The sequence below is a fragment of the Sinocyclocheilus rhinocerous genome, unplaced genomic scaffold (assembly GCF_001515625.1).
Source record: "Sinocyclocheilus rhinocerous isolate Xijiao unplaced genomic scaffold, SAMN03320098_v1.1 scaffold1879, whole genome shotgun sequence".
In the NCBI taxonomy this organism is placed as follows: Eukaryota; Metazoa; Chordata; class Actinopteri; order Cypriniformes; family Cyprinidae; genus Sinocyclocheilus; species Sinocyclocheilus rhinocerous.
In genome coordinates, this window is record NW_015632718.1 from 305776 (window position 1) to 317487 (window position 11712).

Consider the following 11712-nt stretch of genomic DNA (forward strand, 5'->3'; position numbering starts at 1 on the left):
TTTTTTTATTGCTGAAGAGTGTTGAACTTTCTTCTTCTGTGTATACTGTACAGACGTGAATTTACATTTCCTTCAGCCTGAGGCTTTTGGTGTGAAAGGGCTTTTATATTTGCCAAAAATAGAACGTTTTATATTAAAAGCATACAAGCAAGCCCTGCCGAGATTTAAAAAGTAACGCAAAAGTAACGGAACGCATTACTTTCAATAAAAAGTAACTAAGTAACGTAATTAGTAACTTTTTAGGAAGTAACGCAATATTGTAATGCATTACTTTTAAAAGTAACTTTCCCCATCACTGGAAATTAATATAGCGGCATGTCTTTATTAAAATGATTAAATTATGTAATTATGTACTTAATTATATGAAATACATTCATATAATTACTCAATGTTACTAAACATTACAATTCAATAAATGCAAAATTATTTAATTAAAAGTAAACGGAATGATTTAAAATTATTTGACTTAAAGTTATTTTTATTCAAATGACAAATAAAATAATTAAATTCAAATAAATTCATCAATCAAGGTTACTAAACTTAACTTAAAACAAATATAAAATAAATGCATTAAGAGGAAATTACACAAACAGATAATATATATATATATAAATGTTTAATTAACTATTAATATAAGATTATTTAATTAAAAGTTACACATTATTTAATTAAAAGTAAATTACACAAAATAAGTAAAATACAATAAATGTAAAATGAATTTAAAGTAAATAAATGCAAAATTATTCAAATATTAATATGTGATAAAAATATTAAATTTTCTATATAAATGTTTAATTAAATATTAATATAAAATTATTTAATTAAAAGTTACACGTTATTTAATTAAAAGCTAATTACACAAAATAAGTAAAATACAATAAATGTAAAATTAATTAAAAGTAAATTAATTTTAATTATTCAAATATTTATATGTGATATAAATATTTAATTTAATTACACAAAATAATTTAAAAATATTCATAAATCTTAAAATACAATAAATGTAAAATTAATTGAAAGTAAATAAATGTAACTATTCAAATATTAATATAAATGTGATACAATTATTTTATTTAATTATCGATATAAAATTACTTAATTATGAGTTAATTAGTATATAAATAATACTAAATTACACACAAAAGTAAAGTAAAATTCACAAAAATACAATCTTACAAAAACGTAAAACATAAAAATGCTCAAAATCAAGACTACGCTCGCATTTAGTCTGTTTTTTAGATTTTTTCTGAAATGTTATATATCTGCTTTTCTTTATTAAAATTATTAAATCATGCAAAATTAATTAAAAGTTCTATAAAAAAATATAAATTATTAAAATATTAATATACATTTCATATAAATATTTAATTTAAATATTAATATAGAATTCTTTTGTGTAAATTACACAAACAAATAAACGAATTCACAAATAAATACTATCTTATAAAAGCTTTTGTGATTTGTGAACATGACGCTCAAAACTGAGGTGTGTGTGTGTGTCACCTGTGCAGTTTCCTCCGCTACGGTCCAGCTCGTATCCGTAGTCACACACACAGCGAAACATTCCCGGCAGGTTCTGACACGATCCGAACACACAGATGTTCTGGAAGTTACACTCGTCGATGTCTGACGGACGACACAGAGCGGACTGAGTGAGTGTGTGTGTGTGTGTGTGTTACTGTATCTCTGTGTGTGTGTTACTGTATCTCTGTGTGTGTGTTACTGTACCTCTGTGTGTGTGTTACTGTACCTCTGTGTGTGTGTGTTACTGTACCCCTGTGTGTGTGTGTTACTGACTGACTGTGTGTGTGTGTGTGTGTGTTACTGTACCTCTGTGTGTGTGTGTGTGTGACTCTTCAGTCGGGGTGAAGCCCATCTCACACTCGCAGCGATATCCTCCCGGTGCGTTCAGACACTGACCGTTCTCACACAGATTCACGTTATCCGCACACTCGTCCATGTCTGCACAACCAAGAATAAAAGATTACTTATTGGTAAAGATTACTTTATTAGATTACTTTATAAGTAAAGATGATTTTTATTATTGAATTTAAAGTTTAAATTAAAAGTAAATTGCACAAACACACAAATAAAATAACTTCAGAAAATAAAAGAAGAAAGGAAAAGCCCAATGCAGTTGCTATGTGTGATACCGGAGCAGGTGAATCCGTCGCCGTTGAATCCCTCTTTACAGGAGCAGCGGTACGATCCCGGCGTGTTCATGCACTCGGCGTTCGGGTTACAGTTGTGTTCTTCAGTCACGCACTCGTCCACATCTGCAGCGACGCAAACACAGCCTCAAACCACAGCCAGACTCTAACGCTCACCTGGAGATCAGCGGCGCTCGTCACTCACCGACGCACTTGATCCCGTCGCCCTCCCAGCCGTCGCGGCAGCGGCACTTGAAGCTCCCCGGGACGTTGACGCAGGCGGCGTGCATGTCGCAGTTATGAGCGCCGATCTCACACTCATCGACATCTGCCAAAATACAAACACTTTACACCAGCTAGCATGATCCAGAACCGGCCTGAACTCCTCGATCTGCTCTGATCTGGTTTTTCTCTGACTCTGTCGTACCTGTGCATCCGGTGGAGCCCTTCTTGACGAAGTATCCCAGCTGACAGTGGCAGATGAAAGAGCCTTTCGTGTTTTCACAGTCGCCGTGCAGACAGATGTTAGGATTCAGATCACATTCGTTGACATCTGGACGAATACATGACAGGAAAGATCAAATTAGGACGTAATACAGACATACAAATAAATAAATAAAACATTACAATATCATGACTAAACGTCAGAATAAAAATATACAAAGGAAAAATGCAAAGAAATAAAAATGCGATAAAATAATTCATACAAAAATTCAATAAAATAAAAAAAATCAAGCTTATTTTAGGTTACTTCGATTAAAATTAATTAAGATAACATTAAATAATGTAAACTTATTTAGCTAAAATTAAATCATTATTTTATTATTTAAAATCAAATAAGTAAAATAATTAATAAAATAAATCAAGGTTCCAACACATTAAAATTAAATAATGACAAAGAGGTCCTGAGGTCGGGCATGAGCGCGTAACCTTCGCTGCAGCTGCATTCGTAACTGCCCTCAGAGTTCGTACAGTGAGTATCGCAGCCGCCGTTCATGATGGTGCACTCGTCGATATCTGTGAAGATGAGAACATGCACATTCACCTTTATATTGAGTTTTGGATGCAGTGTTTCTGAGAATGAATTGCTTCATGCATGTTGATGTTGCTGGAGGGTCGCTCACCCACGCAGCCCTGTCTGTCGGGCGTCACCTGGTATCCCATGTCACAGGAGCACTGATAGGTGCCCACCATGTTCACACACTGACCGTTCCTACACAGGTTATCACTGAGCTGACACTCGTTCACATCTGGGGAAACAAACAAGATAACAAACATAAATAAATTGAAAATGAAGTTAATGAAATTCAATTGTGTAGTTCTAAAATATAGAAACTTGTATTATATTCAAATCATACTAATAATAATGCTATAATTTATTTAGTAATACTATTATATATGATGTCTTTTCAAATATTATTTTTGTAATAAAATTATAAATAAAATAATTATTTAAATAAACATTAATTGATAAAAATAAAAAAAATATTGATAACATTTAAAGTTTAGAATTATTTTAATTTTCATTTAAAATATTATTTAAAAAGTAATTTTAATTATTTATTATTCTATTATACTGTAGTACTAAAGTAAATAATATTATTTATTATGTATGATATGTATATATACATTTATATGTCTTTAATAACCATAACATTATAAATAAAATAAAATAAAATATTAAATACCACTATTCTAAATTAAATATATTAACAAATTGGTTAAAAGTTATAATATTACTAAATGGATAACATTATTAACGTTAAATTATATGTGCTTTATATATTTATAAAGTTCTGTGTTTTCTGTATAGAATGTTCTATTATATAAAAATGTTATTATACAAATATATATCCTTTATATTTAAATGATGGTATTATTATTATTATTATTATTATTAATTATAAAAAATATTGTACTTACTTTATTTAATACTATTTACTATACACACACACACTATTTCTGTAATAACTAAAAATAATTTATTTTTAGAAATAAAAAAACTATACAATTATTTTAATTAAGCACTAAAAATAACTTCAAAATATGAAATATTGCTAAATGGATAAAATATGAACTGGATCAGTTAATAAAATAAAGTAAAATTACATAAATAGGTTCTATATGACATATATAGAGTATGTTCTACTAACACATTTTTATACAAATTTTAACAAACAAATATATATTCATTGTATTTAAATGATAATAATAATATTATTATGAATAGTAATTTACTCATTTTTATTACTATTCATAATCTATGGTGTATTTATTAATACTATTTCTATAATAACTATAAAATGAAACTTTTATAAATAAAAATAATAACAGTTATGTTGAACTGAATATTACTAAATTGGTAAAAATATATATGAAATATTACTTAAGTGATAAAATACTAACTGGATAAGTTAATTCAAAATAAATTTTATTATATAAATAAAAATAATTATATAAATAAGTGTTGTTTATGTTGAATTGAATATTACTAAATTGGTAAAAAAATATATGAAATATTACTAAAGTGATAAAATACTAACTGGATAAGTTAATTAAAAATAATTTTAATTATATAAATAAAAATAATTATATAAATAAGTGTTGCATATGGCAAACAGAATGTATACACATTTCAGTATAGAAATACACATGATTTATTGATTGGTTTGGAGTGTGGCTCTCCTGTACCTTCACAGACTGAAGCTTCTGGACTCAGCTGGTGTCCCGGAGGACAGTCGCACTCATAACTGCCCTCTGTGTTCAGACACGTGCCGCCGCGGCACAGCAGGGGCTCCCTCTCGCATTCGTCGATGTCTGCGGGACAGAGAGAGACAGAGACGGAGACGCTGTGACACACGCAGGCTTTCAGAGGCTGCAGGAAACGGCACGGGTTCGAGTCTCACCCATGCAGTTCTTCATCATCATGAAGCCGCTCTCGTAGCCCTCGAAACACTCGCACTCGAAGCTGCCGGGCGTGTTGACGCAGACGCCGTGTCCGCACAGGTCCGGAGAGATGGTGCACTCGTCGATATCTGCGGGAGCGACGGGAACAGTGTGAGCGGTGCGTTGAAACGCGTGTTGTGTTTGATTTAGATGCGGTGACGGGTGAGATGTTGACCTGTGCAGTTCCTCTCCTCCATGGTGAGGGCGAAACCGCTGTCACAGCGGCATTTGAAGCTCCCGATGGTGTTTCGGCACGTCCCGTGAGTGCACAGGCCTTTGAAGACCTTACATTCATTCACATCTACAGAGAAAAACAGGCTCATAACCTCATTATTCAACACACAGAAAAAACCCTGAAGGAAATACCAATAATCTTACTTTCTGTGTATTTGAGTGCTTTTGTAACAGAGTAAAGTGATACTCTGGGGAGAAAACGGCAGAAAAATGTATGGAAAAACAAAAATTTGTAAATAAATAAAAAATTTAATTAATAAAAATGAAAAAAAGTCCATTTGTATACGAATTAATTAATTGTATTTAAATTCGTAAATAAAAAAAAAAGATTAATGTGAAAGTTTCAGGTAATAAATAATTATATTCATTTATTATAATTATAGTTATATTAAAATAATGATTATAATTTTTAACATTTTAAATATATCATTTATATTAATTAAAATATTTATTTATGTAATAAACATTGTCAATGTTTTAGGTAACAAATAATTATATTTACTTTTATTTAATTATAACATAAATAGAATTTTATATAATATAACCTTACTATAAAATATTATAAATTCATCAGGTTTTTCTGTGAATTTTTCTTGTCAGCCAATATCGGTATCAGATATTAGTGTTTTCTAAATTATTGGTATCGGCTCGATTAAGCTGATGTTGGAAGCCGATAATATCAGCAAACTTCTGTTTCTAACAATGTTTTCGATTGCTGTAAACACTATAGATGTATAATATCGGCCAATATCGGTTATCGGCCAAAACAACATAATTATCGGTATCATATCGGTCGAAATGTTCTATATCCGCACATCCCTATGAATAAATGACAGACAGCTCTGATGCTCCACCTTTGTAGAAAGGTCGTCCTGTCAGGATGTCTCCTCGGTTGGCGATTCCGGGTCCCCGCGGGCAGATGGTTTTGAATTCGGGCGTGTTTGGTTTGGGACAGGCCTCACAGTCCACGCCCCATGCCGCTCCCACTGTACAGCAGCACATATCCACACGATACCGGCCCAGTAATGGCTCCACGCACTCGTCCTCGTCCCATTTCATATAACACTGCTCGCTTCTGATATCTACAGGACACACAAACCACTTTAAATCACCACTGTTTGGTTAGCACGTGTTGTCAGTTACAAAAAAACAGGTTTGTTTTGGATCAGTTGTTCTTTTTAAGTCATAAATCAAGTTGATAGTTTCTGTTTTTGGTTTAAAAACATATTCATGTTGATGTATTATGCTGTCTGCAACCAATAAATCAACTAAAGCAATAAATCGTTTGAGAAAGGAAAGTTAATGAATATGTTTTCATACCAACACATGTTCGTCCGGCTCCGTCCAGCGTAAGTCCCTCCGGACACTCGCATCGGAACGAGCCTTGCGTGTTCACACAGCGTCCGTTAGTGCACACGCCGGGAAACACCTCACACTCGTTAATATCTAAAGACGGAGCAGAAACGTGATGCATCATCATGCAAAGCACTAAATAACACGGAAAGTAAATGCAGCAAAGGATTGTGGGTAGCACGTACCTTCACACACAAGTCCCTTCATGCGCGCAAAACCTTTCGAACAGGCTGGATCTGTAGAAAATACAGGTTAAAAACTTGTTTTTACTTGTTTACTTTATGTTTCTAAGATTGCGTCTTTAAAGCAAATATTGGTTCAATGGTTCATTTAGCTGGAAAAAAACAATTCATTAATAAATTCAATTTTGGCTTAATTAAATTTAATTAAATTTGGTTTTACACGTTTTTTTCAAAAACATTACTTAAATTTTTCTAATTAATATTTTTAATAAATATAAATAATATACAAACTGACAATTTATATGAAATATCTAAAAATGTATAATTGTTTAAATATAAATACAATTCTAAGATTCTTTTTTTATTAAATAAAAAATGAATTCAATTAATATAAAATACATACAAATTAACAAAACATATATAAAATATAAATATTTATTAATTTTTAAATTAATTTCGAATTGATTATTTGTAATTCATTATAATATTAAAACAATTATATATATATAATAGATTTATTTATTATAATTTTAGTAATTATTAATTTTTATTTAAAAAAAATATTAATGTGAATGTTTTAGGTAACCAATAATCATTTAGCTGGAAAAAAAAGCAGTTAATTGTTTATAACTTAATTGTGTAATCATTGTGTATATATATAATATATATAAAAATGTGCTTTTTGTATATGAACTAACCAATTTCGCAGTGTTCACAAGGGCTTCCCCAGGCCGCCCCCAGCGTAGAGCAGCATTCGGACTTCAGCGTGGCCCCGTTTATATTCACCTCACAGCGGCTGTCCTGGATGTTTAGCCAGCAGGTTCCTTTCATGCTGTCTGCATGGAGCAAATACGTGAAAGAGAACCAAAAATGCGTGACAATGACAAATGGACGTTGTGACATTTGGAGCGGCTCCCCTGCGGAGAGTCATTGCATTTCTGCAGATATATAAAAACCAACTCGGATATCTTGCGGGATGGGATCGCAGTGGGCATTCATGCTGAAAGCACAAACGCGCGACCTATTGCCTTCATACTCCATTAATTTCAATCAAACGACATTCAGTTTCAGACAAAGAATGAAAACCGCCTGGCTAGAAATTAATAAAAGTAGCAGAATGCTGTCCAGTTACCTCTAAAAACATAATAAACCTTGACATGCACATCACTATGCTAATGTTGCATAATAAAGTCTCTCAAGTAGTATTTTGTTGCGTATTTAGCAAACATTTCATAGCAATTTAAACATTTAATAGCAACTAAACTATCCATAAGACAAGCACCAATCAGAGAACTTGCTGTTACCATGGAAACTTGTGGCTTAAAATGACTTTTCAAACTTACCTACGCAGATGGTGTTGGTGGAGTCCAGCTTGCTGCCGTGGGAACATTCGCAGTTGAAAGAACCGGCTACGTTGCGGCACATGCCGTTGATGCAAGGGTTGGAGTCGCATTCGTTGATGTCTGAAAAAGAGGAGGACAGGTAAGAACGAATGATACAATATACACAATGTTATGTGAAATTTACGAAAAAGATAATGAAGGAAAAAAATTATCGTAAGGAAACCTTCGCAAGTCTCAGAGTCAGCTTTGAAAGAGAATCCTTTGGGGCAAGAGCAAGTGTAACTTCCGGGCGTGTTTCTACACATGCCATTGTCGCACAACAACCGATTCACCAAACACTCGTTAATGTCTGAAAGATACGCAAAAAGTTAACAAAATTAATCAATCATAACTACTACTCATAGTTTTCAGAGCAAGTATTGTACAAAAAGTCTTTTTTACATAAAACATAGTAGAAGCTACGTTTTTCTACATAATAAAAAAAAGTTATGTAATAAAAATGTTAACGCAACTTACCCACGCAATTCTTGCCGCTAGCATCGGACTCGTAGCCGATGTTACAGATGCAACGGTAGCTCCCGCGCAAGTTCTCGCAGATCCCATTTTGACAGATGTCTGGATCCAAAGCGCATTCGTTGATGTCTATGAAGAAACCGAATACAGTCCGTTAGCATTTAGCATTCGCAAACGTGATTAGCGCATTCGTGAAAACAGACTTACCTCGTCCGTCTGCAGTGATTCCAGGTCCGCTGCTGCACACCGCCTGAAACTCGGCTGCGAACAGACAAACGACGTTAGCCACCTGCTGTCACACAACTTAAAGCTAATGTATGTTGCGTTGATATTAAAGGTGCTGTATATAGGATTGACACCGAGTGGTTGAACTAGGTATTGCAGTCCAAATTCAAAATATTGGAGAGGGTTTTTTTCACCCGGCCCCTCCTCCTCAGACTTGACGCACACGCAGGTTGCCAGATTGACGACACAACAGGAACGAGCGCACTTGACGATGAATGAAATGAAATACACTGTGTTTTCCGCCAACTGGCAACCCGGGGTCCCGAAATACAATTGGGTAAACTGGCAGTGGGCGGGTTTCACAAACCAAAACAGAGACCGACATTCCGACACGGAAGGCACATTTTAATATAAACAAGTATGTTAAAGGGGTCATATGATGCTTTTTTAAAGATCATTATTTTGTGTATTTGGTGTAACAGAATATGTTGACATGCTTTAATGTTCAAAAAATTCACGACTGGAAGGTGTATAGTTGTGGTTTACCGGAGTTGAACGCCGGGCAGGGTTGGCAGGGTTCTCCGAAGCCGTGTTCTGGGTTGGCGCAGCAGCATTCCGACTTGGTCACCGCCCCGGGGAATGGACGCGAACACGTGCCCATCTTTATTGCGCCGTAGCAGGTGGTGCGCATGTGGGTGTCCACGCAGACGCGGCCATCCACGTCGATGGCCAGCCCTGGCGGGCACTCGCAGCGGAAAGAGCCTTCTGTGTTCACGCAGCGACCGTTCATACAGATGCCCGAGGTCTGGCATTCGTCAATGTCTGTCAGAACGAAACGAAGGCGCAAGCCGTTAGAGAACAACACGTCAATAATGACTAATGACGTCAATGACGGTCACGAGAGGCGACAACTTTTGACATGATGCCACTGACATGAAAGATTTACGTCAAACGTGCACCAATGATATACAAATATACGCAAATGCAAACAAGATTGAAAAGTTGCGATGAAGGAACGATTTTCTGAGAATAACAACTTAAATTTTGGTAATTGAAGTCATTAAAGACATCAGATGCGAGAACCAAAGACATCTCAAGACGTATGGTGTCAGATTTGACGTCAAACTTGAAAAAATGCGCAAATGGAAATTTGATATTAACGGTTTAGCATCTGTATCTCGCACAATCATATGACAGAAGACTTGGAATATAGTGTATAGACTAGCAATATGCCACAGGTCTGGTGTTCATAGATGCCTGTCAGAGTTTAACGAAGAAGAAAATAGCGTAAACCATTAATGACATCAGTGACGGTCACAAGACGCAACAACCGAAGACATTTGACGTCACTGACATGAAAACTAGTATAATGTCTTGTGGCACCAGGATTGAGATGTCAAATGTCATTGGTTCTTGCATCTTGCAACTGTAGCCATTGACGTCAAAAATGCGCCAATGACGTGAAAATATACGCGAAGCCGTTCTGAAGAGTTGCGCTGAAGGAACGATTATCAGATGACTGAAAATAACAACTTTGGTTATTAAAGACTTTGATTCTCGCAACTGGTGTTCATTTGTCAACAAAGACATCTCAAGACAGGTCAAGTCAGATTTGATGTCAAACTTGCAAAAATGCGCAATTGTAAATGAGATTTTAGCAATTTAACCGTTTGTTTCATGCATAAAACTATCGTAAAACGTGACAACCGAAGACATTTGACGTCACTGATATGAAAACTAGCTTGATCTGTCTTGTCAATGACATGAAATTTCACTAGCTACGTTTCCATCCAAAGATTCGAATTAAACTTATGTGCAAAACTGGAAAATTGCATAAAATATGTTCCTGTGGCTCAGTGGTAGAGCATTGCGTTAGCAGCGCAAAAGGTCATGGGTTCAATTCCCAGGGAACACACATACTGGTAAAAAATGTATAGCCTGAATGCACTGTAAGTCAGTTTGGATAAAAGCGTCTGCTAAATGCATAAGTTATTATTATTAATTATTAAATTATTATAAAACATATGCGAATAAAGCACTGTTTCCATCCAACGAGTCAAAGAGAACAAAATTGTCACTTCCTGGTAAACTGTGGCACTAAATATCACTAAGAATATAGGAGTAGCCACTGAATACATTAATTTTCATATGTAATAAATTACTTGCGCTTCAGAGAGAGCAGACGTAACACAATAAATGCGGTCATTGCTTTTAGAGGTGGATGCCTACTGTTTGGGAACGCAGTCGTGTAAGACAATTATACAGAAATACTTTGATGACAGACTTTCCTCAGGCATTTCAGAATGACCAAAACAACATATAGATGCTGTGAAGGAGATCAGTCCACTGGTTAGTCAATTTATCCCGTCTCATAGCGCAAATGTAACCCCTCTCTCCCGGGTCCTCACCGCCACACCTCGTTCTTGTTCCGAGTGGGTCTCGAACCCGGGTCTCCGGCATGGGAGGCGGACGCACTAACAAGGAGGCTAAAGACTGCAGCCTCTAGCGTCAGTCGCTAGTGCGTCTCTTGAGATCAGGGGAGTGAGGTTTTTTACCTTGCACAGCACCTACTCGCTGGCCTCCGTTACACTCACCCCCCTAAACCTCACTCCCATCCGGGTCACGGCACCAATGTAACCCCTCTCCCCCGGGTCCGCTCCGCCACACCTCGTTCTCGCTCCGAGTGGGTCTCGAACCCGGGTCTCCGGCATGGGAGGCGGACGCACTAACAAGGAGGCACTAACAAGGAGGCTAAAGACTGCAGCC

General features: G+C 35.3%; 1 protein-coding gene across 1 annotated transcript in view; it reads right to left on the reverse strand.

The window, feature by feature from the left end:
- Positions 1-11712, reverse strand: part of LOC107742800 (fibrillin-2-like) — an 80918-nt gene that overhangs the window by 31943 nt on the left and 37263 nt on the right. The window contains exons 16-35 of the mRNA XM_016555842.1: positions 9493-9768; positions 8929-8982; positions 8725-8850; positions 8432-8557; positions 8209-8328; positions 7564-7701; positions 6869-6919; positions 6651-6776; positions 6185-6412; positions 5272-5397; positions 5057-5185; positions 4842-4967; positions 3275-3400; positions 3047-3167; positions 2756-2787; positions 2578-2703; positions 2356-2478; positions 2154-2276; positions 1831-1962; positions 1504-1626 (exon numbers count right to left, since the gene is read on the reverse strand). Coding sequence (XP_016411328.1) covers positions 1504-1626; positions 1831-1962; positions 2154-2276; positions 2356-2478; positions 2578-2703; positions 2756-2787; positions 3047-3167; positions 3275-3400; positions 4842-4967; positions 5057-5185; positions 5272-5397; positions 6185-6412; positions 6651-6776; positions 6869-6919; positions 7564-7701; positions 8209-8328; positions 8432-8557; positions 8725-8850; positions 8929-8982; positions 9493-9768 — 2532 coding nt within the window. The remainder of the gene's footprint in view (positions 1-1503; positions 1627-1830; positions 1963-2153; positions 2277-2355; positions 2479-2577; positions 2704-2755; positions 2788-3046; positions 3168-3274; positions 3401-4841; positions 4968-5056; positions 5186-5271; positions 5398-6184; positions 6413-6650; positions 6777-6868; positions 6920-7563; positions 7702-8208; positions 8329-8431; positions 8558-8724; positions 8851-8928; positions 8983-9492; positions 9769-11712) is intronic.